General features: G+C 37.2%; 1 protein-coding gene and 1 long non-coding RNA gene across 4 annotated transcripts in view; one reads left to right on the forward strand and one right to left on the reverse strand.

Moving 5' to 3' along the window:
• LOC120775325 (dopamine D2-like receptor) overlaps window positions 1-23883 on the forward strand; it is a 25106-nt gene extending 1223 nt beyond the window's left edge. Inside the window, exons 2-10 of one of the 3 annotated variants that reach the window (XM_040105466.1) lie at window positions 3074-3077; window positions 8094-8206; window positions 15574-15826; window positions 15980-16287; window positions 17268-17320; window positions 17372-17501; window positions 17802-17936; window positions 18393-18493; window positions 20246-23883. In XM_040105466.1, the coding sequence (XP_039961400.1) occupies window positions 8148-8206; window positions 15574-15826; window positions 15980-16287; window positions 17268-17320; window positions 17372-17501; window positions 17802-17936; window positions 18393-18493; window positions 20246-20457 (1251 nt within the window). In that variant the 5' untranslated portion in view covers window positions 3074-3077; window positions 8094-8147 and the 3' untranslated portion in view covers window positions 20458-23883. Of the gene's footprint in view, window positions 1-3073; window positions 3078-8093; window positions 8207-15573; window positions 15827-15979; window positions 16288-17267; window positions 17502-17801; window positions 17937-18392; window positions 18494-20245 lie in introns of all 3 variants that reach the window. The other 2 variants (XM_040105465.1, XM_040105468.1) reach the window with 2 other exon arrangements.
• On the reverse strand, window positions 16305-17754 carry LOC120775326. Its single transcript, XR_005705316.1, has 3 exons — window positions 17723-17754; window positions 17227-17597; window positions 16305-17170 (listed from the first exon to the last, which is right to left on the reverse strand). It is a non-coding gene; the product is annotated as an uncharacterized LOC120775326 (long non-coding RNA).
• Window positions 23884-26950: the final 3067 nt, after the last annotated feature.

Below are 26950 nucleotides of genomic sequence, written 5' to 3' on the forward strand. Positions count from 1 at the left end.
TTTTGCAAAACGCTTTTGTACACTTGTGAACAATACTCCGAACTGTCATTCAGCAAATTTATAAACAGCAGGAGTTCGGTCAATAAATTGTCAAAGACTGAAAGATGTTAGGTCTCTTGTCCGAGTTTGATATCGGCTCTAACAAGTGAGTTTATCGTTTCAAAATGGTAAAATATGGCAGATGGGAAGATGAAATTCGAATAAATTTTTGTTTAAGAAGAAGCATTCAAAAAGGGGCAAGCTAATATAGACAAATGTTTGCAAAATAATAGAAGGCTTTTAAATATAATTTTCGCGCGAAAAACCTCTTCGTCAAAATATTTTTTTCTAGGATGGTATGACCGGCAGTGATGAAATAATCATCATTTGTGAGCCGAGGCCGAAAAAACCACCTCAAGCATGAGTACAAAAATCGCAAAGGTTATGTCAATAACAGCTTTCTTCGCGTTACAGAGGGTTTGTACACTCCGAATTCCTGCCGACCGGCCAGAGCATGTCAACATAAGATTACTGGGGATTAATGTTATACGTTGTTTGCTTGAAGCAAATGGTGTCCTAACTACATACTTCTGATTTAGCTCGTGTTTGACTTCTGAAGCCTATTCAGAAAAGCTCGACGACAAACGTCAGGGGAAGCATGGATTTATGAAAAAATTGAAGATGCTAGATACAGGTGAATTGCTACCGCGCATTGAAAACTATTCCGGAAATTGTTTTTAACAACTTTTTCGAGAATTGAGAATAACGTTGGAACAAGTGTATTGGGGCCAAGGCGGATTACTTTGAGGGGACGATATAGCTTCACAATCTCTTATTTGCTTTTTGTAGGGTATTCTAGTTATAACGTTACTGCTCTTTTCGTTTTGAAATACTTGAAGATGTTCACGGTTAGAAGGAATCAAGTGAAAACTATTCGGAAATTGTCTTTAACAACTTTTTCCGAGAATTGAGAATAACGTTGGAACAAGTGTATTGGGGCCAAAGATTATGGATTACTTTGAGGGACGATATAGGTTTGAAGAATAGAATTAAATAATTTAATAAAAACTTTATTTGTAGAGATATCTTCACAAAATTTGGTATGATGACATCCAAGGTAATGGTACAATCTCTTATTTGCTTTTGTAGAGATTATTCTAGGTAGGTGGGTATTCTAGTTATAATAACGTTATTTCTGGTTTTCTTTTTCATTTAAATGCTTATTTTGTTACAGTTAGAAGGAATCAAGAGACACCTATGAATAGTATTTCCCTTGTACCCGGCATGGCACTCAGGTATTTCCATAACTTCGGAATATAGACCATATATAGTATATTTGTATTTACATACATGTATGTAGCGCTTATCAAACAAAGGTATGTATACAAACGGGCTCTCGTCAGTTAGTCAGAGTACTCTGCAACGCTAGATAGAACAACACTTAGACGAAATCGTTTCGTCGTTCATCGAGAATCTTGACATTCGACACCAACACTTAGCTTCTCCATGTTTAACACCTGATGACATCATATTCATATTTAATATTTGCATTTACATAGTGTTGCCTTGCATGACGGACATTTCGACACACACACATACACACTACATCTCCAAAGATTCATATTTTTGTAGGAGTATGGCTACTTTGGCTTGGAAATTGTATGTAAAAACATTTTTATGTTACATTCCAGCATATGAGGTTATTGCTTCGAATGTCCATACTCCTGCGCACATACATATATACATTTAATACATGCATGTAATATACAAGCATATGGACATGACTGCCGGAAGTGTGAAGTGGCATGCCTTCAGGCTGCAAGATAACTCACGCTTAAAAATATTATGTAGTGTATGTACTAAATGTAATAATATGCTAATATATACATACATATATACAAGTTGTTTGTGGCATGCAACATATGTATATTATAGGCGTAATATTTTGTTAATATTGTTGTATTGCCACGCCTACCTACGATTGGCTTTCCGATTACACTTAATATTTTATTTATTCAGAATAGGATTATTGGAAAGAAAGTTGAGCAATATTTTCGATCTTTATCGGTTGGAAGCTTGAAATGTCTTTACTCATTTTCTTTGAGACCGACTTGTGCAACTTTTTAATAAGAAGCACTTCATAAAACACATAGACCAAATATGAAGGAGAAAGTAACATGTAGGCTAGGTTAGATAGTTGATCTAGAGAGATCGCACGTGGACTGCTATAAGTAAACCTTTGTGAGGCCATAAAAATGATGAACTCCTGTGTTCGAACTTATAAATAAGTGAAACGCTTAGTACGAATACAAATTTTGCACAGGTGTTTAAATTCCATACCCGCCAGTTCGATATAATATCTGAAGGTATTTGCTCCCAAGTCTTTAAGCTTTGAACTCCCAAACGCGGGAAAGTCAAAACTGAAATTTTGAATTGCTTCCACCTCGTCTTCTTCCATACAACTTCTGCAGATGGCGACTGTTAAAATTCCCAGCCTTACAGATGGACGTCAATAGAGCAATGGCTTGTTAAAACCTCCACAACTGGGGTCTAGTCTTACTGAGGATAAAGAGAGCACTAGATTTCTTGGGATCGATCTTGGGCGAAAGGATTTTGCGACAGCGCATGTACCGATAGTGACCCAGTGATCTAGTAGTAGAATACAAAAGGATAAGGAAGCACCGACACGCTCCCATCCTGCTGATAGCAGTTCTAGGATGCCTTTACTTGCTAGTCGTTCAGCCTTACAATTGCCTGTGATTCCCATACCAGCCTCATCACTAAGATACTTGATGCTATTAATAACGAGGTTAGACACTCCTTGACCAACCCTGAATGCACTGTTAATGAGTTCAAAGCTAGTATCGCCGCCCTGCTATCTGAGTGGATGGTCACTTCTCTGAAGGAGGTTGCACTCTGGAGCGGTAAATCTGCTGTAACCTTAAGAGGTCTGATCCGGCTTGGAAAGCACTGCAATAGTCAGGACGTCTGAAGCTGCAGTTTATAGAGAGCTGCTGACAGTAAACCCCTGTCCCAATCTTCAAGCTTTGACCCATCCGTATAGAAGCTCACTGCCGCTCTCCAACCAACAGAGTTTGGTTTTGGGACTCCATGATTCAAGTGATCCGGTAGGAAGTCAAAGTGTGTGGGCATTTCCGACTGTTCAGCCACGGCAAGAAGGAGGAGAGGCTAATGGGCCAAGTAAACAAGTAAAGAGCTTTAAATTCGGCTATAACCGAATAACATAATAGGTTGTCAAAAAAGTCTTGCGGTATTTTCGCTAGTTGGCGATGAAAGCGCGTAGTTCTAGTTTTATTCGTCGCATCGGGTCATGCTATACCTTTTTGGAAAGCTCATTTCACACGCTAACACGTGTTTCATTGTTTGTCGTTTTTTTTAAGTCGTTCGTGAGTTATAGCGTCGCAAACATGGAGCAAAATACGGCATATTTTACAGTACTCCTACGATAAAGGCAAAAATGCATCTCAAGCCGCCAATAAAGTTTGTGCAGCTTATGGACCCGATACAGTTTCCATTTCCACCACACAACGATGGTTTCAACGTTTTCGTTCTGGTGTAGAGGTGGTCCAAGATGCGCCACGCTCCGGAAGGCCTGTTGTCGAAAATTGCGATAAAATCGCTGAATTGGTCGAAAGAGACCGGCATAGTAGCAGCCGTAGCATCGGTCAAGAACTGGGCATGAGTCATCAAAAATTCATTTCAATTTCAATAAAAAAAAATTCAATAAAAATACCGCAAGACTTTTTTCACAACCCATTATATTATTAAAATATTATATAAATATATTCTTCCAATTCGTAAGAACCAAAATCGTGGACAACTTTTCAAAATTAGCAAAATTAAGAACTCAGCACCGATAAAACTTCTTTATACTAAACATTTATAAATTATATAGTATATTTGATTAGTAGTTGTTGTGAATACATGCATTATTTGCGAATTATCTCATTTTTGCCTCATAAGAATAAAAAATATGAATATTCATAGAGCACATTGATATGCACATTTAATGCTGGTAATGTTATTGCAGCGATTACAATTCTTATGCGCTTAAAATCACATTATGTGCTGTATTTTTAATGTAAGAATCGCTTTAATATCACACTGGGGTCAGATTTATTTTCCATATGAAATGAGGCTGTATCAGCACAGCGAGATCGCGAGCCGTGGCGCCCTGGTAAATAGGCTACCCCGTATACCTAGCTCATATACATACATAGTAAATGCTTGTTCATATGTATGTAAGCATATTCATTCATATGCATGGTATATGCTCGTTGTAACAAAGAAAGGTTGTAACAAAGGACGAATACTAAATAACAAAATGTTTAAAGCAGATTTTACAACCATCTTTTAACGGCGTTATTGTTCCCATTTTATTATTTTACATCTTTTCCTTCGCGGAATAAGCAGCGGAAGACATAATAAGCGACCGTTCACTGGCCGTTGTGTTTCATTACATATTTATGAATATATGTATACGTAGTATCATACTACAGTTACTCAGCAACCGCAAATTGTAATAACCGTCGCAGTTACTTTTATCGAATCAATATACTAACCTACATAGGTCAAATTCATTATTATGAAATATGATTTAGTTTTCTTACGGCACCGCCGATAATTCCACCGGCCCACAAACCACACCAATAACATTTACATAACCATTGAGCCAGAAATGAGGCTCATCGTTGAACAAAATTTAGCTCGAAAACGTCGGATCGTCTTGGAACTTTTCAAGAGCTTATAGAGCGCAGCAATGTCGTTTGGGAAGGTCGATCGACTTCAGCTCTTGCACAAGCTGTATTTTGTACGCTTTCAGTTTAAGATCTTGAAGTAAAATGCGGCATACGTTAGTCCGAGTTGGTGCGAACGGCGCCGAATCGACTCTCCGCGGTCTTCGTGTACACTCTCAGCTACGACAACTATTTTTTTTTCACTGCATGCTGTAGGTTGTCTATCCGGTCAAATATTATCCAATAATGAAGGCTGGGTCTCAAGATGGGGGATGGTGTTGCGAATAGGACAGCATTTTCCTTGGCATATTACCGTTAAGTCTCTTTCAGGGAAAGTATCACTGCCGACCAGTCATTCAAGCGCGCTACTGTAAGTATACTACTCTGCCAACACGCAATTGTAAACGCTTAAGTGTAGAAGAGTTAAGTTAACCATTATGATAGAAAATTTATGCTTTTTTGATCTACAACAACTCCGTAGTACACCCCGGATATATATTATGTATAGCCACCACACTCAGCAGACGATATTTCAGCGTTAATGATACGTAAAAAGCTTTCAAGTACAGCACGAAGCAATGAGTTTATGACTGCCATTTCGTCAGAGTAACATTAAAATATACAATAACAACAAGAGTGCTAACAGCATTAAAAGGTCCAGTAAGGTAAACTAAATATTTGGGCAATCTAATAAACAGTCACAGTTAGCACCGCTTAACATTGGGGTCTAAAAACTATAAATTATATAAAATCCTAACTCCGACAGTGTTTCTATGCGGAAGGAACGCTCTACAATCATGCAAAATGTCAGTTCGTCAATGCGTTTGGTGGCCACTTTATCTCCTTATTGAAATCTGTTTCACAAGTTTCAGCTTTTCCTAGTGGGAATCGGCGTAGGCAAGCTGTGCGAGCAATTGTTATGTGATAAAAGTTCTGCAAACATTCAGCTTTTCTCAGCTTTCCATAGCACTGACAGCCAGTTTGTCAGCGCACAATAATAATAGACGGACATTAACAATAAAAATGTGATTCGCAAACGGACTCTCACTGACAAAGCACTGCATTATTTGTTCAGGAGAAATGAATTTCGCTAAAGCTCTCGTAATTTTCTGAAATGAGTTAAGCATCCAATGCATAATGAGGAGCATAAAATTATATTTTACTGTTTTTACTATGCGACCCGTTGAGTTCGTTACCAGAGTCGAAGAAATCGCAAATGGTAAGGAATGAAATTAATGTAGCGGGCTAAGCATTCATTTATAGGCATTTGTCCTGCCTAGAGCCCTTAAGAAAGGCCTTAGTTTGAAAATTCATTCTGGAAGTAAGGAAAAAAAGACTCCAATTGTTCTCTTGAACTTGCAAAAAGCTGCCGAGATTGTTAGTAACGCTGGAAACGACATAAAGAACATTAATATATAAGTTTGTACGTCGATGGCCAAGCGGCAATTAAAGAAATAATCTTACACAGCATTGTGGCAAAGAATACTCTTAGAAGTAGGAAGGCTGAAAGTGGCAGCCTGTGTTCCAAGAACAGTGCAGAAATTACGAAAATCGCTAAAAACAATATACAATGAAAATTCTGAAAAGGCAGAGAATGACTTAAGAGCTTGCAGGATCGTCAAAATCATGCTCAATGAAACATGCTTTTTACACACATAGTCTCGAAAAGACAGCATTACATAGTTACAGGTGGCATCACAGCGTCACAATTCAAAAGACTGGTTAAGCTATCAGAATTATGTAGATCAAGCCTCTGTTAAACTTTGGAAAAAGCGTTGGCATCCTTCACGACGTAAACTTGAGCTAGTATCAAACTGAACCTTCAGCTCGATTACAAAGAACCTGTAAATCTATGTACAGCGTGAGTGTCAGCCAGTATAACCTAACCTTATCCAAAAAACTCATAAGAAATGCAAAACAAAATACTTTTAAATAGTAAAAAAAAGTTCCGGAACAAACTTAACATGAATACTTTTGATACTGAGCTTAAATACCACCTCACCACGTATTTCGTTCTTTTTTCTAGCCCTCTATCTCTTTTTTAAGAAGTACCTTAGGCCGTTGCTTCGCATAAGCCGGTCCAAGTGGCACCGTTTGCAGTTAGAGGCAGTGATAAGAAAATTAAACTAACATCATTTACACATACTTGTTTACACACGTCTCGCAAAATGAATGCCATAATTTGTTGAACAGGCTCGAATGAGGCAATAAATCTTCCATTTAGTATTATTTGTACAGCTAAATACACGTCATTACATTTAAACACGCGCGGACACGCAAATAAACGCTTGCAACAATAATGTAATTACGCTGTTATCAGGCAAATATGAGAGGTCATTTGGTTATACATAAATTAACGACAGTGTGTTTCACAAGAAAACCGACAATATTTCAAACCGCATCGCCGCGCTGTGCTCCCCAATTTAGTGCGCCCCATAAATTGGACAGTTGCTTTTAAGTGGCGCTCTGTAAATTATGGTATATACTCTTTTACTGGGCAGTCCAATTGGGCAGAGAATATTATGTGTTTCAACGATATGCGAGAAGTTTTGGAACGCCCAGAAGAAAGGTCGGAGACCCTATATAGTTTGTATATATGTACATAACTGACAAGCGTTACAAGCTAAGTCTACTCGTCAGTCTGTCTGTATATATGCCAACTAGTTCCTCATTTTCGAGATATCGACCTAATATTTTCTCTCGGAACGCTTTTGCATATAGCTGCCATGCTAACTGAATGATCAGAATCATGTCCTTATATGGAAAACTTTTTAAATAAAGCTGTTATGCCAACTGAACGATCAAAATCAAGTTCTTGTATTTTTGGTGCGCCCGTCAATCAGCGACCTATGTCCTATGTTTTGACGAAAATAGACACTATTGTTGGGATTCCATCAGGTCAATAATGTATATAGATAAACCCGTAACGAGGACCAATTGGGTACTAACTCTAGACTTGGTATTGTTTGGAGAAAACCGACGCTGGAAAGGCTAGTGCCAGATTTAGTCCACTCATATGAAACGCACGGTTGGAGTTTTCGGACATATCTCGGTATACTTGTACTTAATGGACACAGTGTTAGTTATTCCATCATATATTATAAGTTTATGCCTAAGTAAATACATAGGAGTTTTTGTAATTATGTGTTAATATGTTAAAGAGGTATGTCTACATATGAAGATACATATGTATATGCCTTAATATTACTCTGCTAAATTAATTGTTATGTTCCAAGTATATTAGTACTAGAAATATAAGAAATTTAATTTTGATGAAAAAGGATTATTAGATTATTATTAATTTACTCGCATCAAAATCTTGCATATTTAATTATACAATAACTTATCTTCTTATAGGTGAATAGAGGACGTTGGGATCTTCCGGGGTTCATATGTGATTTTTATATAGCTATGGATGTGATATGTTCAACATCATCGATATTCAATCTAGTGGCGATATCGATAGATCGGTAAGTGAAGTTTACTATATACTATATAACTGCTGTGCGATATTTGAAGATTTTTAGAAGCAAGGATCACTCCAGTTTAACGTCCAATGAAAATTAACCGATTTATCAGACTAGTTTTTTATACCTAACAAACAAAGTATTGACATTCGAGGGTTTCCTTACGCAAAAATAATTTCAGCTGAAGTTTTAAAACTGCACTTTCGCTGTTAATTGATTTTATATGGTTTAAGCATGAAGAGGTTTCCACTAAGTCGTCGTTTATTGCATAAATACTCGTACCAATTTTATCACTTAATACTGACAGAATTTCTCAAACTAGATATAGTTCATCTAAAATTGGACTTTGAAGCCTTAGCCTTAAATTATTTTATTTGGAACCGAATATCTTGAGATATTAAAGTCGAGTGTCATTATTAAAGAAACTACTATAAGAAAGTTATGTCAAGGTGCAACTTGCAAGGATCAAAGACGCTAAAATACATTCAAGTGTTGGCAAAACTTCAACTTGAAAAATGTTGCGAAAGAATCAACCATTAATTATTTGACGAAATTGTGAGTTAATTAAAATAAAATTTTGTATTTCATTAAGTTAAATTTTAGATTATAGGCTCAATTAGTTTTTAGTTAGTTTTTCCGTCAGCGAAATTTATATTAAAAGCAATCTTAAATGAGATTTATCTGACATAGACTTAAGCGAAGAATCCAATTTTTATATATTGAGTTGATGTGCAAAAGGTTAACCAGGAGATTGCAATTGATGATATTAGGGATGTGAGATTAATATAATTTGTTTGTTAGAATAACGGTAATTACTATATGTAGCATGATACATCTTCTCTTATTTTCGGCACTAAACTAAAGTACATACATATATCTACTCTTAGGCGTTCAGTTAATTTTGTAACGATATCTTACATATTGACCAATTTGTACAGCATAAGGCCAACCGGAAGTTTGAAAATCTTTTATTAGCTATAATGAAAGATAGGTGTAGTATTGATCCGCTTTTATCTACCAGGTTGTTCAATAAGTTTTATCCTTCGATAAGAGAGGGCGTGGCTACTAGCCCATTCTGTTTTGTTGCTTCACTCTTCGTATGAACGTATGTGAAGTTTCATTTCAATCTGTAATTTCATTCTTTTTTTACAAGCCATTTATTGTCGCCCTGTCAAAGTATTTTTTTACAATGGAAAAAATTGAATATCTTGCAGTGATAAAATTCTAATTTTTGGAAGGTGTAGCACCAAACGAAATCCACTAACGAATGTTAAAAGTGTATAATGATTATTCACTTACAATTAGAACATTAGAAGGATGAGCTGCTGAATTTAAACGTGGTCGTATGAGCCTTGAAGACGATCCACGTGAAAGACGTTCAAAACGCGCATCAACATCAGAAATCATAGCCAAAATACAGTATATGGTTTTGAAAGATCGTCGATTGACCGAGAGAGATTCAGTAGAAGCTTTACACATCTCATTAGGCAGTGTGAGACATACTTTTAGTGAAATTTTGGGTTTTAAAAGGCTGTGTGCACAATGGGTGCCGCATTCGCTAACAATGGAACAAAAACACATTCGAATGCGACTTCCTCAGCAACATTTGGAGTGTTTTAAAAAGGATAAAGTGGATTTTGTGCATCGAGTGATGACACTATGGATGAGACTTGGGTCTATCACCATGATCCTAAATCAAAACAAGAGGGTAGAGAGTTGTCTGAACCTGGTTGTTCGGCTTCGAAACATGTTCGTGTCCGGAAATCGGCCAAGAAGGTTATAGCATCAGTTTTTTGGGATGCAAGAGAAATTTTTTTTGTGGATTACTTGCAAACTGGTAAAACAATTAACTCTGAATATTATTGAAGCCTTTTGGACCAGTTGAAGGAAAAAACTCGTAAAAAAAGACCGAAGAAAAAAATAAAGTCAACCAGATATTTGAAAATCCTGATATTAATTACATAGAGGGACATGGCAAGTTTTCACTCAAGTTTATCCATTTTAGGCACGGAGGAGCACATTTAGGAAAGAAAACGTTCACTCGGTCAAGTAAATCCTGAGATATGGATCCATCCCATATTTTTATTTTACACCGGCTCATTTAAAACCCTCTTTTACCATCTACGAACTCGTCCTCACTTTAACGCCACCGAACGAGATTATCTCAACTTTTACTCAAGTTACAGACAGTCACTCGGAATTCAACATCATCTGGGAGACAAAGTAGTAGTAACCCGACTTTATTTATTTTTGGCATTACTATATAATATTCAGCTGTAGATTGATTAATTTTTTGCAGCGCGAACGTATTTAATCTGCATGAGAATACCCTTAGAGGTACCAAAGGAAATTTGAAAATATTTGTTCCTTCAAATACTACGGGCATTTGAAGAGAAAAATTAAATTCTTTGTCAATAATTTCGTAAAAAACTGGAGATAAAGAAAATTCAAAACAACAAAGAAATTTTCCTACATATTATAAGGAATCGAATTAAGATAATATCAAAATTTGAAGCCGATCGGATAAAAATTGTCAAAGTTATTTGTCTCGACAATTGGAAAAAAGTTTAACGAAAAATATTTTCGATATTTTCGATAAAAAGTTCGCAATAGAAACTGAGGTAAGCATGTTCGATATCTGTGTGCTGGAATAGCTTTAGTCCGAATTGAACAATTTTTGGTCATAAAGTGATAGTCGTTTTTATCCGGATACATTGATGGGTTCTTGATTTGTATAGTGGAAAGTAAGTGAAATAATCAAGTGGAATTAAAAATTGATAGATACTTAATAATTAGGTATTGCATTGCGATCTAGAATCTATTATGCCCTCTCCCATATCACATATGGTCACCAAGGTCCAGTATACTGAATAATTCCAGGAGTCGGCTGGGTGCTACTGAGCTGATGTGATCCCTGTCCTCGAAGACGGTACTTAGGGCTTTAAGCCTGATTCTACAAATTGCTGGACAATCCCAAATTAGGTGTGCTGGGGTTTCCTGTTCCATGTCGCAGAACCGCAAGAGACTATGCCCATGTTGGACAAGTGCTTCCTGAGCCTGCAGCGCGCTATTTAGAGTGCGACAAGGAGGCGGAATTTGTCACAAGAGAGGTTGATTATTTCCTTAAACCTTGAGAGATTGCACCCTCCTAGAAGCAGCTTGGCATAGCGCATTCCTGCCGCCTGTTGACAGTGCTGTTCTCTCTCCACTCTCTCCTCCGTGAGGAGCAGCTCCTTAAGAGTGCAGGACCCCACTGCGATGGTACCCGGTTGCACACTGATAGACGGTTCAGCCTTGATATGCACTCCTCTACTAAAAGCGATTTAATCCCTTATGCTAAGATCGCTTTTAGTACCGCATGACTGTCGCTAAGAATGGCGATACCCTGGTTGCGATATTTGGGGTGGAGATTGAGTTCTTCGCACTGTCATATAGTAAAAACTTCAGCTCTAAAAAAGCTTGGAAAACGTCCCATTTGTGTAGATGTCAACACAACGATTCGCCGCGCCAGAGCCCCTTGACGCAATAAAAACCGTAACCGTTCCTTCCCAAGGCGACCCGGTGTTGGGAAGGCTCCGTTATAATACAGCCGAATTTACCTCCTGGTTGCAAATCATCCAATGGACACGGGAGTCGCATATCGATCGAGTAAGTCCCGAGTCATACTCGAGCAACAAAGCGTTTTTTAGATCAATAAGCGTGATTATTCTGCTTTCTTTCTAATGCATGACTAGTCAGATGACCAGATGACCAGATGACCAGATGAGCTTTTAAGTTGACGAGAAATTCATAGCTGTTCAACACACAAGTCAGCTCACGCTTCTCATTATTGATGAAAGTGGTTATAGTAACCCACATACATGTTTGACCTGATTGTACAATAACTGACCTTCAACTAGAAATAAGTGGATTTGAGAAATTCAGATCCATAAATATCTGATAGTTTCTTTTATATAGATGAGCGCGTTTTACTCTGATTTTTCCCTTTCCTACACATATTTTGTAACGAGAAAACGCCTTCGTTCTTAACAATAAATGTCATTAAGTCCTAGGCCCGTCAGTGAGTAGTTACAACAAAGGTGCCGGCATCCCAGTGTCGAGTGTGGGGCGATTCTTCGCCCCGTTTGCAATTGTATGCTTTTAGCTGCGCAGCATTCACTTTTCACAACTCAGGGTACACAAATTAAATTTGTATTTCATTATTCCTTCGTCACTCAAAGGCGGCATGCAAATGGTGTTGTACTGCGTGGCAAAGCCGCTTGCAGCGTTACGAAAGCCGAACCGTGAACGCTTCAGTCGGCGGCATCTACTTGTACATGGGACTCGAGAGTTTTGCGTAAAGATGACAATAATGGTGACTCTAAAGGCAGGCTTACGCATTGCTGAAATCAAGGAGCCCGGCGTATACACGTCAGTTGAGCATTCCACGTCTCCACCCTTGGCTTTTCAGTTCGGCACAACTGCTACAGAGTTGTGACAGAAGAGCACTTTATTTCAAATATTCCGCTCCGACAGTACGCACATTCGCATCAGCGAACGCTTGCAAGCTTAAATGCCTTCTAGCAAATTGTAATCAATCAAAATTTAATTAAATCCAACGAAAGGGAAACAAAGTGACGAATATATTCATATATTTCAAATCACAAAAAAGAAGAGGAAAAAAGCTGAAAAGGAAATTAAATACATTCTCCATGTTTTCACATTCTACTCGACGTCAGCCTGACCCTTAGGATATAGTTACGCATGTACAAGATTTGCATGCTAGAATTAAACAAAAATTCTCGCATTTTGTAATTTTTCACTCGGAAACCGCATACGCAGGCACGTAATTTTTAGCTCCTTTTTATTTGTATTTTCGCATGATGAAATGCCTTAAGAGCTAAATACTTGCATATTCTACCTTGTAAGTCAATACGAACTCAGTACCCGAGTACTTGGTTTAATTTCGTGTGATTTCTTTGCATTAAATTGTTGTAGGAATGCCCAGAGGTATTAGAATTACAAATTATAAAGCCGAAAAGCGTATAATTGGTAAACAAAATGTCACTTTCCGAGTAAATAAACGATAACTAAAAACTTTGAAACCTAAAAAACTTGTTGCTCCACAAAGTACCCGGAAATTGTAAAACGCAAAATATTCCATTAATACATATTTTGCACTTTCAAAGTAATCGCTACCAGATGTAATTTTTCCAGTGCTCGAAACACTTTTTATTAGCATGGCCTTCAGTTCCTTCAGCGAATTTTGTTTTATCTCTTCCATCGACTAAAACGAGTTCCACGGAGCGGCAATTTCAGTTTGGGGAACACGAAAAAATCATACGGAACCAAATGTAGTAAATACAGTGGTTCTAAGCTAACGGGGAAACGGCCTCTAGTAGCAAGTCAAATGCGAAGTAAATTAATATGAATAAGCTAACCCCGACGATGAGTGGCAGGGATGGAGGATGCGGTATAGAAGCTAGCAGATCTGTTGAATCTCCTGTCGACTGTGGCGAGTCCAAACCGCCTCATAGAAAAACTTGTCCACCTCATCATCGTGTAAAGACATAATGAACAATAAAAATCTAGGCAGGTAGACCCACAATGGGCGGCTTCCTGCTCAGCGTGTGTTTACTTTTTTATATACTGCAGTGGGTGTCCCTCAAACTGTCGACAGCGACTTCTCTGCTGGCGGGATGGAGAGGGTGATCTGAGCGGGCTCTACCTAGTCCTGTGGGTCCTGGTCAAGAAGCTCCGGGCGCCGTCTGTCATATTTTCCGTGAAAATTACCCAGCACACGATGCGCTGGCAAAAAGAAACATATGGACAATAACACAAGAAATAAAACCAGTAAGATATAGCTGAATTTTGGATGCGATTAAAAAATATATCAGCAGCACCATGAGAGATCTCATCGGTGTGATAGTAAAGTTACATGCAAATGAGGAAGGACGACAAAGTTTTCTCCTGATGACAACCACTGCAAATACACCACATAAGACTAGCGAAGAAGTACAGCAAAAGCAAAGAACACCGCCCACGAAAAATAAAATAACCCATAAGAAAGGGCCGAACAAAACTAAAGTTCCCTGAACAAGGAATTAAAGATCGGTAACCCCGTCAAAGGTAAATAGAAAGAAATGGGAAAACAATATGGTTGCATTGCGGTCAAACGTAAGCCAAAAGAAGACACCACGTAAGCCGCCATCTCGACCGATGCTATAATCATAGGAAAAACTGGGAACATGTCATATAGCGTCATCATAAGAACTGTCACGAAAAATAATACCTTGCAGAAACAATGTGGCAAAGATCAGAAAGATGGCCAAAACCTAAATTCTGTTGAGCCCAAACAGGCACAAATGAAGAGCACGAGGGTCTTCAGAACCGAAATAGGTTAATTTCTCGGAGAAAATGCGCAGATAAAAGCTCTAACTCACAAGGTCACAGTAGAAATATGTGATATCGACGAAATTACAACTAAAGAGGACATTGCCGTGGCTATAAGCTTACAAGTAAATGAGTTGAGCAATATTGATAAAAACTCGATTAAGAGCATCAGAGCAGCATCTTAGGAACGCCCGCGTTGGAGGCAAGGATACCACTTGACGTGAGTGGTACTCCAAAAACATTGGTGGACCAAGCCAAAATAGAAGAGCGCTATTGGCCAAGGTGAGCCAATCACTTCTAGTGCTGAGCGACACCGAAACTAGTGTGGAATATTGTGAGAGTTTGGTGCGCTATAGTTCTGAGAGAGCTGAGAAGGAAAGAGTGACAACGCAGCAAAAACAGAAGAATGAATAAGGAGTAGACCAAAATGGCGTGACTGGCAAGCCGAATGGCTAAGCTTGGCCTCACAATATAATGCTTTTCATAACATTTCCGTGGGGCAAATAACAAACAATGGCAATGAAGTTAAAAAAATTTGACTTTCTGTAGCTTATTTTCTTAGAGTTGGGCTGAATTTCTCAGCAGACTTAACATTATCAGTACACACTTCCGAGCATAGATCAATACTACCAATCTTGGGTATTCTTCACACCCAACGATCTTTCACTATCCGTCGCGAGCACACACACCACAAAGTAAATAGGGCTGCGTGTTTTTTGTGTTTAGGTAATACCTTTGTTTAATTTCCGCTTTCAAACTTTTTTCTCCACAATTTAAATAATTTTACCTTGGTGCCCCTGGCCCCCTTCAACTATCGCTCCCTAATGACCATCTTGTACAGCAATACCGTAACTTTGCGTGTACAGTTGTACCAATCGCATATAGCACAAGATAAAAATAATTCCGCAATGTGAAGCTTATGAAAACATTAAAAAAAGTGTCCGCATTTAGTCAATCTAAAATAGAAGTCTTATCGTTATTATATCTCTTTATTTCAGGTATATTGCTGTGACGAGACCCATAGAATATGCGAAACACCGGAACAGTCCACGTGTTTGCCTGACTATCCTATTCGCCTGGGCAATTTCAGCGGCTATCGGTCTACCAATAGTTTTGGGCCTCAACAACACACCTGATCGCGTTCCGCAACTTTGTATATTCTACAACAGTTTGTTCATTCTTTGCTCTTCGTTAAGCAGTTTCTACATTCCCTGTACAATAATGGTTTTCCTATACTGGAATATTTTCAGGGTAATTACTTAATTTCTATTTATTTTTAAAACAACAATACTTTCCCTACATACTTTTTCTATTTGTTTTTAACACCCATTCCGGATTAATTTACGACTTTAACATTGTCTCTATTTGTCTTCTCTTTTACGTACGCTTATCTTCAAACAATAGGCACTGAATATGCGAGCCAAGAAGCAACGCGCCGCGCGAAGGCCGCACCTATCGGAGCTGACGGGTGGCAGCGTCATTGAGAATGTAGCACAAACGCGCCGGCTGGCCGAAACGGCGCTGGGCAGCGACAGGCACGCGGTCCGCATAATTCCTGACGAGCCGGCGACGAACACTGCGTCGGGGTCAAACGAGGAAGAGGAGGAGCCCGGCGGTGGTGCCATATCGCCGGACATCGACGATTGCCATGTCATCGTCAATGACAAATCCACAGAATTTATGCTAGCCACCGTAGTGGAGGAGACTGGCATGTAAGTGACAAAGCGCCAACAACAATAACACTTCAACAGACACTAGTTAATTACAAACACACATAAAGCGCAGTAATAAGTAATGAAAGAGAGCTACAAAAAAAATCCTTCAAAATGTAAAATAAATTACAATGCGATGGAGAGACAAAAGCAGGATAATTAGTAGTGGATAAATGAAAAACTCGACTGCTTCCTGGGGCCAATTGTGATTACTGATAAATTCAAAAGAAATTACGAGTTTGCCACTTGCTTTTATACAATTTCTTATGAGAAAAAAGTGTGTGAAAACTCAACAAAAAATATGTTTAAATTTGGAAATTTGCGAAAATACCGAAAATCGCGATTATGACAATTTCGACCCGTAAAACTAAAGGCTCATATAAGTAATATGATTCACAGCTTCTTTTACTGATAACTTATTCATTATTAAACTTGTCTCAAATATTATTAGCGTAGTCTTGTTAAGTCCTTTCGTTACCAGATGCATATTACTTAATATTAAGAAAAAAATGAGGGAACAAAAGTTAATGTTTTCTCAGATATTATCCAACGTGTTGGCTTTAAAACATCCTAACAAAACACTAGACCTCAAGACTCCAATAGCTTTTGGCAAATCTTCCTTCCCTGTGCTCTAAAACAATTTACGCTATCAAATTCACATGGAAACATGGTTGGCATTAGGTAATGTGAGAAGGTGTATATTTAGTCAGGAAAAAAATTTCATAACGCTGCCAACCCTCCAATTACACAGCCATCTGCATACATCTTATAAATATTTTTTGTTATTTTCCCGTTTTTCATTTTGCACACCGCTATCCATCTGGAAATACCACAAACACGCATCGTCGCCACATCCACAATGTCAACATAAATTAAAAATGCGCTGGAAAAATATTAAAATGAAAAATCGTAAAAATCCAATCGAAATCACATCACCACGCCGCGCTTCACGGTCATCCATTTGCGTTGTCATCCCGCAGTGTTGTTGCGCAGATCAGCAGTCCACCACAACTTGTGGTGGCCGATCCAAATGGTAATCATGATTCTGGTTATGCACCCTCAAACGTTGACGATGTCCTTGCAGGCGCAGCCGCCGATTCGTCGCCGCCGGATAGCCCGGAGCCTAGTGGGACATACAAACGGTCCAGTGTGAGCAGCAGTAGACGCAACACCGCTACTGGTGATTCACCCATCAAACGGGAGCCCTCCCTCAGGTAAGCCGCACCGCTGACCTCTCCACCACAGTACTTAGTATTATACATCCACCCATAACCCTGCCCGTAGTGGTTCCTCATGCGTTCAATCCGCAACTAATAGATTATTGTCAAAGTATAAATTAATGGCATAAATTTTGTATGGTTTGAATTGAGTTGCGTTGAGAGTTTCTTGAATTTATTAGCGATTAAGTTTACATTTGCATTTTCTCCCAACTTACCTGTAATATTTTTTTCGATGCCGGCCCTGTATATATGTACATATGTATAAACTCTACGCCGATAACTGCGTGCCCACAGTGTTGCGATGAAGCCGCTGTCCTTCGTCCGCTGCGGGGTCCAAGAACCAATTACACTGGCACGCAACGATTCCACACTTTCAGCAGCGTCGAAGAGCTCTTCGCGTAAGGACAAGAAAAACTCGCAGGCCTCGAGGTAAGTCGTAGTCACTTAGTTCAGTGTAGTGACGATAAAACATACGCTGGTAAAATACGCCAGCCAGCGGTTATACCCAACACAGCATGGCTGCAGCTTTTGCTTGCCGTTGAGTATTTGGCATAGCCGCTGGCTACCAAGCACTGCACAATTAAAAGTTTAGCAAGCACACAAGCTGTTTTAACACCTTTTTGCATAAATCTCCAATTTACCGCTGTTCTCTTCCATACACAAGGCGGGTATCTCGGATCTCGCTGTTCCTCATAGCACTTTTCCCTTTTGCTCTGTATAAAATTTAATACGCAACACTTTTTCTCTTTCCTTCATTTCAATGCGCTGCGGTCTATGTCGCCTACGGCTACTTCCCACTGTCAACTGACATTTTCGACTGTTTCTGTCCGCACTCGGTGGTCGCTGCTCACTATTTGTTCGGCTGCGGAAATTGGCTGGCGGCAGGTTCACAATATACAAAGTACACAAAGCTTCGAAGAAAAAGCGCGAAAAGTCGTCGGCGAAGAAAGAGCAGAAAGCCACCAAAACTCTCGCCATCGTTCTGGGTAAGTACCGATAAGTTGAGCACGTCTACAAATAAGACAAAACTAGCCAAGCGATTTTTAACCGAATACTGTCAAAAGTTGACGTCCAGCTAAACTTAGTTATGCGGCTGTATTGTTGTACTCTGCGTAATTAATTGAAGGTTGCTATGGAAGGGATCACAAGGAATGTTTAAAATGAAACAGTTACATTCCAAATAGTTACAATGAAATAACTGTTATTGTCCGTTTCACAAGTTGGTCAGGATTAACGTTGGGTTTTATTCAAAAATATTTTTAATTCATTTTTAGAATCGCTTGCAGTTGTTATGCGGTTTGGCAACTCGTGACCTAAGTGATGGATTTAAGGCACAGTCGTGTTATTTTGTTTATATTTCTAGTTGCCGAGATTCATCATTGTCAACCAATTGTGACAAATCTTTTATGAGCTCTAATTGTTGAGAATGTTTATGCCTTAAATTAAATTCTGACACTACCTTCATTAACCAGGTTCAGACAAATACATTCACTCTTTAAACCGTTATATGTATGTTAACAATAAATTTAAAGATTAGTCAGAAACATGAACTCTCCATTTTTACTACTTCGAAAGATAATGTTTTCTTATTCTAATTGCCTGCTAACATTTTTTATCAATCAGTCTTCGAAAAACTATAAAAAGAATTGTATAACCCGTGAGATAACAATTTCAGCCATGTTCTTGTTCGCTTAGTCTATTGCATGAAAAGATCGAAAACGAGGTTTAATTAAGATTAAAAACATTTTTTTAGACAGCTACGCTTTCTTACAACTTCGACCCATTGCAGAAAATTGCGCGTTGAACTGAAATATCAATCCTTTTTATTAAGGGGGTATTCTGGTCTAGAAGCATGAATTTCAGGTAATTCTTAAAGTGTCGTAAAAAAAGCAATTAATATTTTTACCATCCATTTTTTTATTAGTTATTTGTTAATTTTAGAAGAGTACAGTAAAAAATTAAAAACAAAAAAAGTAAACAATTTCAAAAATTATGAGCTGACGAAGTGGGTGGTCTCTAAAAATTTCCACGTGACCATACCCATGATTTGAACCCTCCAAGTTATCTGAAACCAAAAAAAAAAAGATTATTAATCCAGAATAATGTCGCAATGGCCGGAACTACCTAAAAGTGGGAAAAATTTGTTTCACAAAATGGCGAAAAAAGTTTTTTTGGATCACTTTTTCTGACTATTTCGAATTTTTTAAAAATAATAAAAATAAAAATTTGGGATTGGGGCTAGTTCCAACCATAGACAAGCCTATAAAGAAGACTCTATAAAAATGTCAAGTAAATCGGTCCGGTAGAACCTGAGAAATCGTGGGTATCGTTCCGAAAAAGTAAGTTTTGAGAAAACGCGTTTAAAGTTTCGCGTAAAGTCTTTTGTTCGATTAGTTCCGGCCGAACCAGTTTGGATGCCGGGTCAGAAAAATGCCTATATCTCCGAAAATAGTTTGAATTTTGAAAAAATCCTCTTGTACACATATTCTTGAATAGTTAAGCTTCGAAAATAAAAAAAAAATTCGATTTTTTTAAATTTCTAAAGCAGAATACCCCCTTAAGGCATAAACCATCACTATGCGCTATTTAGGAAACATCTTAACCTCAGTTCTCATAACCTTCAACGGTCTTAAATATACAAGATTGGATTAGTCAATATTTTGTGACAAAATTTATGAGAATAGTTTAATTTTCAACACAAATTATAAAAAAGTACTTCCTTAATCCGTTTCTCACAGGTGTCTTCCTGGTTTGCTGGTTGCCATTCTTCACGTGCAATGTCTCGGATGCTGTCTGTGCTATGTTGAGTATAAGCTGGCGACCAGGCGTCACCCTCTTCATATTCACCACCTGGCTGGGCTACATCAACAGCTTCGTCAATCCCATCATCTATACGATCTTCAACCCAGAGTTCCGCAAAGCATTCAAAAAGATCATGCACTTAGGGTGATTAACATCATCGCTGATCGGACTAGTCTGCGCAAAAGTAAACGCGAACGTGCAAAGTAATAAGCACATATACATTTTTATAATGATAACGGTGGAAGAGGGCAAAATATTTCTTCATTATAATAGCAATAACAAAAACTATAACTATACTAATACACGCATTGCCCGTCGCAGCGACAAGAGTCATAAGCATTACTTCGCGATTTTATAGACGACAACCCGCACATGCAAAAAACTCAACAACAACAACTTATAAATATAGACACATACATATACTAATCATAATAACTTTAGAGTAGCTCTAGGTAAAAGTTAAGATATCCAAATGCAATTGAAAACTTTTGTTCGATCTTAATTGCCGCCTACATTTGCTATATTTACATTTGGAATAAATATGCAGGTGCAAAATTTTCATATGTATAGCAGAGAACTTAGTAAATGTAGTGCCTCTAGCTGTACAGAGAGTAATGGTGGATCAGGTAATTTCACAACTAGGCTTAACGGAATCAGTTTGTAAATATATATACCCAAATGCTAACAAATTGGCATTATACTCCATTTTGTCCTGTGTACAATATGGCGGACGAATACGTAAGTATAATAGAAAGAGAGAGAGCAAAAGGTGCGCTTTTGAGCAAAGACAACGTAAAAGCTTTCAAGCTCTTTAATCAAGTCTCACCGAAAACATTTTTTCTTTCTCCTCTTTCTGCTAAATTTGTGAAGAGAGTTGTTTATGTATTCCCATCTTAAGTAATAATCAATTAGGCTGTACTCTACTTTGTTTACAATTTGCTAAATAATTTGCTAATTGACTCAATTAAGACGCTTTTAAGCCAATATAAACACATGCGCTGTTTTCGGTACGTGGTTACTCTGATGAGTATCTCGCAGTAACCATTTTTCTTGTCAAAGAAATTTACATGTAAATGAATATCCGGATACCTCAATAAAGTAGTATATCCGCTCAATCCTAGCAAGTTTTCTTTTACATATTTCAGACCAGTTTTTCTATCTAATTAAAAGAAAATATAAATTTTTTGTATTGATTTTTAAAACTTAAGACTTGAAATAAAATACAATTATTTATAGAAAACTTTGGGATCGAACACTTTATCCAACAAAGAAAGAAGCGCGACACCAATTTGAACTTCGGTATAGTTTCTTCGATACAACGCCTGACGTATCAAATAGTAGAAACATATTCAGGTTTTGTTCCTTATTTAGCATTCTGGGAGCTCTTTAGCCAACAACCATCCACCATATTGTACACACATATGTATATATATATATGTACATTACGAAGCATATGAGGGAAATTAAAGTGCTTCCCCAGCATAGCGCTATAATGTTAAGAAGATAACTTATTTTCCAAAAGAGTAATACACCAAGAGCGCATAAGCATAGAACTTCTTAAGTAATTAGGTAATCAAATTTCTCACGCTAGTAAAAGTAAAAAAAAATTATGAATATCATCGAGCCAGATTTCTAGCCTCATTTCTCAATTTTTATTCAAGTCGAACATATCACCAAACCAACTTACAATGAATTTCGTATAAACTCGAACACAAACCAACGATAGTTTCACATATCTAGAGAACGGGCGAATCCTTGAACAATAAAAAACAATTATCAAAACGAAATTTTGTAAAATCGGTTTACCAAATGGCTTGTAAACTTTATACATACATAAATCAATACTCGTAGGCTATAATTCTTACTTGAAGCATGAAAGCGCTGGTTGTCATAACAGCACTAGTTAAGTCTAATAAATTTATGCAAATGAAACTTATTTCTTAGATACATATGTACATACATACGTACAAGTATGCGATGCTGCAAAAAGAAGCCCCAGCAAAGCGTCCCGTATCTCAAATTCGAGAATATATTGCCACATCCCTCTGAAAGATATTGCCAGATTTTCAAAAAATCACCGAAAATCGGTTTCTCTTTCGGAGTTTAAAAATGGCAAAGCAAAATGAGCCCCACTGCGAGACTTTTGCGGCGATTTCTTTGAGCGGTTCCGGTAATATAGCGTACGTAAATAAAAGATAAACTAGTAAAACTCGAAATGAAAGCAATTAGAAGAACTTAGTTACTTAATAAGACCTACTAAGTGCAAAATACATTATATCATACCAGATGGCATGAAATTAGTTGAGTTAATTATGGAACAATTAATCTAAATGAATAATCAAAACTCATAAGAAATATCAGGGTACTCAAGTAAATCAAATAAATAATCATAATTAACAAATTAACAGTTATAGCAAATGTAAATGTATATATGCATAATTAAGTTGCGACTAAGAGACAATGTACCGTGTTAAGCATGTGTGTACAGTTAGCTGTTAAGTATACTTATATGTATGTAGCTAATTCCAATGCCGCTGCAGAGGCAAACATAGAATTTGTTCAGTTTTAATGACCGTCCTCTCAATTGTTTCTATGCGACAAATAATTAATTATACACAAAACAACAAATACATAAGTGCATACATGTATATAAATATACATATACTCTTACAATTAAACTTAAAACTAAATAGAAAATGTTTAACTTTAAGGAAGCCAGAAATCTCGCTGGAGAAATTGTAAAAAACAAAATAAAACAATAACTGCAAAGAAAGTAGCGAGCGAGAATAGCGGTAAATGCTCAACACTTTTGTACTTTCCTATAATTTTGTTACGCGATTGCATAAATCAATTTACGGTATTTGTGTTTAGACTTAAACTACTCATACTTAGGCGTACAGAGTTGTTAGCGTGTATGCAAATGTAAGCATTTAAGTGACAAATAGTTAAGCGATTGACTCTAAATAGACGTAAGGCCCCCACTCAGTTACGTACCTAGCGAAGACATGGCGACAAACCTGAACCCCCCACACACACACATACAAACATTGTGTATGTGCATGTAAATGCAGCTGGTACAAGTGCACATACATATACCTATTCATATATACATATATACATATAAGTAAGTATATAGATACATATGGATGTACATAGATAAATGAAGTATGCATTGCGGTGGGTAGCATAAATTCTTCCAAAAGAGACGCTTATTAAATTTAAATATGTTAATTGATTGTAATTAATTACTAAATTATGTATGTTCAACGCAAATATAACTCATTTAACGTGTGTGTATGTAGTTGAGTTGTGTTGGTGAGCAACTTTTTCGAATAATTAAGTGTGGTTTTACTAGAATTACACACACGCACACACACAAATACATAATATACATATGTAAAATGAAAAATTGTTTTCGCCACACACGCACACACACACACACACACTTATAAAAAACCAAGACTTCATAACACACACACAGCCATGCGCGTTTTTTTCCTTATTCACTTAGCAAATATAACGGTATGGCACGCCATTTTTATCTGGCTTACACACATAAACATACACATATATATGTATATTCATTATAGTAGAATCGTTGAAAAATCAAGTATGTATTAAGCAAAATGAGCGCAGGGTATTAGTAATATTATTGTTTATAAAGAAATTTGAATTTGTTAAAAAACAAAAACAAAAAACAAAAAACAAAAACACAAACAACATGTTGCAATGCTATGTTAAGGATTTTGAAATATATATATATTGAGTAACGGTGGTATGAAATATTGTAATCCCATTAATAAATTAAAATTCATTATCAAAAGATGAGTCACATAAGTATCAATAAAAGCCAAATAAAATACTATTTAAATTTCGTCTTTAAATTAACGAATACTTAGAGCCATCGCATACATATGTATGTATGTAACATAAGTAAGTATACTTACAGCATGCAGTGGAAAGTTGATTCAGACTGAAAAGGTGAGTTCCGGAGCGATAAAGCTAAGCTCAAACAAGAAAAAACGTTAACTTCGGCTGCACCGAACCCTTAGTAAATAATCTATAACAAATTTGGTGAAGATACATTGTCAAATGTGAAAGTTTTCCATACAAGCATTTGATTCCGATCGTTCCACGTCCACTCTCCAGGAGACCCACATACATTTGCGCATTCATTCGGGTAGAGATGTAGCACACAGGTGACTGAAGAACACAGCCTATGCTATCACACTGCCACCGCCAAACCCTCGCTTAAAACAGGAACGCCGATCCTGGCGTATATCTCTCCAATATCTTTTGTAACTACCAGGACCATCTAGATTGAATTTCTTTTCTTCACTTATAATGACTTTATGCCAATCTTCGCACCAACAACGGTACTTATTTGCAAAATGCATGCGAGTCTTCATGTGTCGCTGCGAAAGCTTGGCTTTAGACACCATGGAGGTATGTTTCAGTAACGTAAGTAAGTAATGAAGCCGGCCAAAATTGTACATTACGTTCCTCATTATGTTATATGATTAATGACTTTTTCGTGTCTATTGTGGAGGCTGGTCCAGGGGGTCGCTCTAACAAGACGGCACTACATACCATACAACCAACGAAATAATCACTTTGTTGCATAAAACTTTTGGTGAGGCCATTATCTCGTGTTGTGATACTTAACACCGGTAGACTATTTCTTTGTGGTATGGTGGGTATATACGGTCCAAATTGCTGCAAAATTAGCCCTTTTCGCCAAACTCTTATATTTATAAACTATTTCTTTGTGGTATGGTGGGTATATACGGTCCAAATTGCTGCAAAATTAGCCCTTTTCGCCAAACTCTTATATTTATAAACTATTTCTTTGTGGTATGGTGGGTATATACGGTCCAAATTGCTGCAAAATTAGCCCTTTTCGCCAAACTCTTATATTTATAAAAAAATTCAAATTCTTGGCCCAGAAGAAACACCATTTGATGACTACTTTCAATCGAATGGTTTTGGTTTTTAGTTTTTACTAGTTATGTAGTTTTCGGCTTCATATTGTTTTTTGGTTACTATTCCGATTTCGAAAATGCCGAAGAAAGAATTAAGGAATTTGAGATAATCAGGATCCGACAAAAAGAGAAAAACACACCCTACTAGTACGCTATATTACCATCTCGTAAAGCTAGATAACGTTGTAAACCCGCAGCCCGAATCAGCTGATACGATCTATCTTATGAGAGCGCAATATAAATGATTAGTCAACTCCGCTTCTACCGCCCGCTTTACCGTAGGGTACCGTAAAAAAAAAACGAGTCAGCTGATTGCTCTCTCACAACGCAGGGTTACCAGTCTCGATATACTGTAGTAGTTATAAAAATTGTCTTCAATGTGTTTGAAATTTTCTTAAAATAACTGGAAATCAGAGTCGAATGCTATCTATATATACAGAAAAGAAGAAAAAAAGAAGAAAAAAGTCGTGTTAGTTACACCATTTATAACTCAAGAACGGCTGAACCGATTTGGCTGAAATTGGTGGGGAGAGAAGTAGACCAGGGTAAGGTAGGATACTTTTTATATTTTTATGTTAAATTTCAATGCAATTCATAAATACAAAATTTATATTTCAAATCATAAGCATTTGCTCAAAATTCATATAAGGATCATGTGATAATTTTAGTCATTCAAAAATAGAAAGAAATAAGTAAAAATTTGCATATCCATACATGCTTATAATATGAGTTATACTGATTTTGCTCCTGAACCAGGCAGCTTTTTTTAGGACGAACCCGTCAGATATATTTAATATCACAACAAAAAATGGCATTGACATTTTCGTCGTCAAGGCATTGCGGATACTTTGCTAGACGCAAATGCATTCATAACAAACCAAACGCGGTATTTATATATGTATATATACTATATACATATATGTAAATATGCGTACAATTTCAAACTGATCCTTCCTAAAAAATAATAAAATTGCGAAATATTGGGAATAGTAGAATAGATTTGCAACCAAATACACAGTGCAATGAATTAAAACTGGCTCAGTAATCATTCGATGAAAAATATACCACATGCGTCCCAAAAGACTGAACTCATAACCTTGCCAGCCGATTTTTTTGTCTTTCCACGCTTGAGAACCGTTTCATAATATGCAGTCCACTAGGCTCACTATCGATTGGACTCGGTTGATTTCACTGGTGCACAGCCCAAATTCAATAGTATTTTCCCCCCAAAACAAAAACTAACACAAGTTGGTTCACCAAAAATGCTACATACATATATCTCCTTAACTACTAGTCATAATCTAAATAATAGAAATCATATAGATGGTATTAGTAGTACTAACTATGTACTGTGGACAAGTAAAACGTGGACGGGTCCTCTAGTTATTTATAAATACTATATATAAACTATTTTTAATAGTTTGATTTCAGTTTTGATATTTTATATTATGTCTAAAACTTTGCTTCCGCCGTTTTCCAATAGATGTCTCTAGGGTCAAGCACTGGTCGATTAAATCGTTGTATATCGATCTTGGACATTTGTGTGAACATTAACCCAAAAAACATTTGTAGAGATCTGTTTGCATTCCAAACTTATTGTCAACTGAAAATGTCACTTTTTGAGCCGAATTCTCGACATTTGCGGGAAATTTTGCTTTT

The sequence above is a fragment of the Bactrocera tryoni genome, chromosome 4 (genome assembly GCF_016617805.1).
Source record: "Bactrocera tryoni isolate S06 chromosome 4, CSIRO_BtryS06_freeze2, whole genome shotgun sequence".
In the NCBI taxonomy this organism is placed as follows: domain Eukaryota; kingdom Metazoa; phylum Arthropoda; class Insecta; order Diptera; family Tephritidae; genus Bactrocera; species Bactrocera tryoni.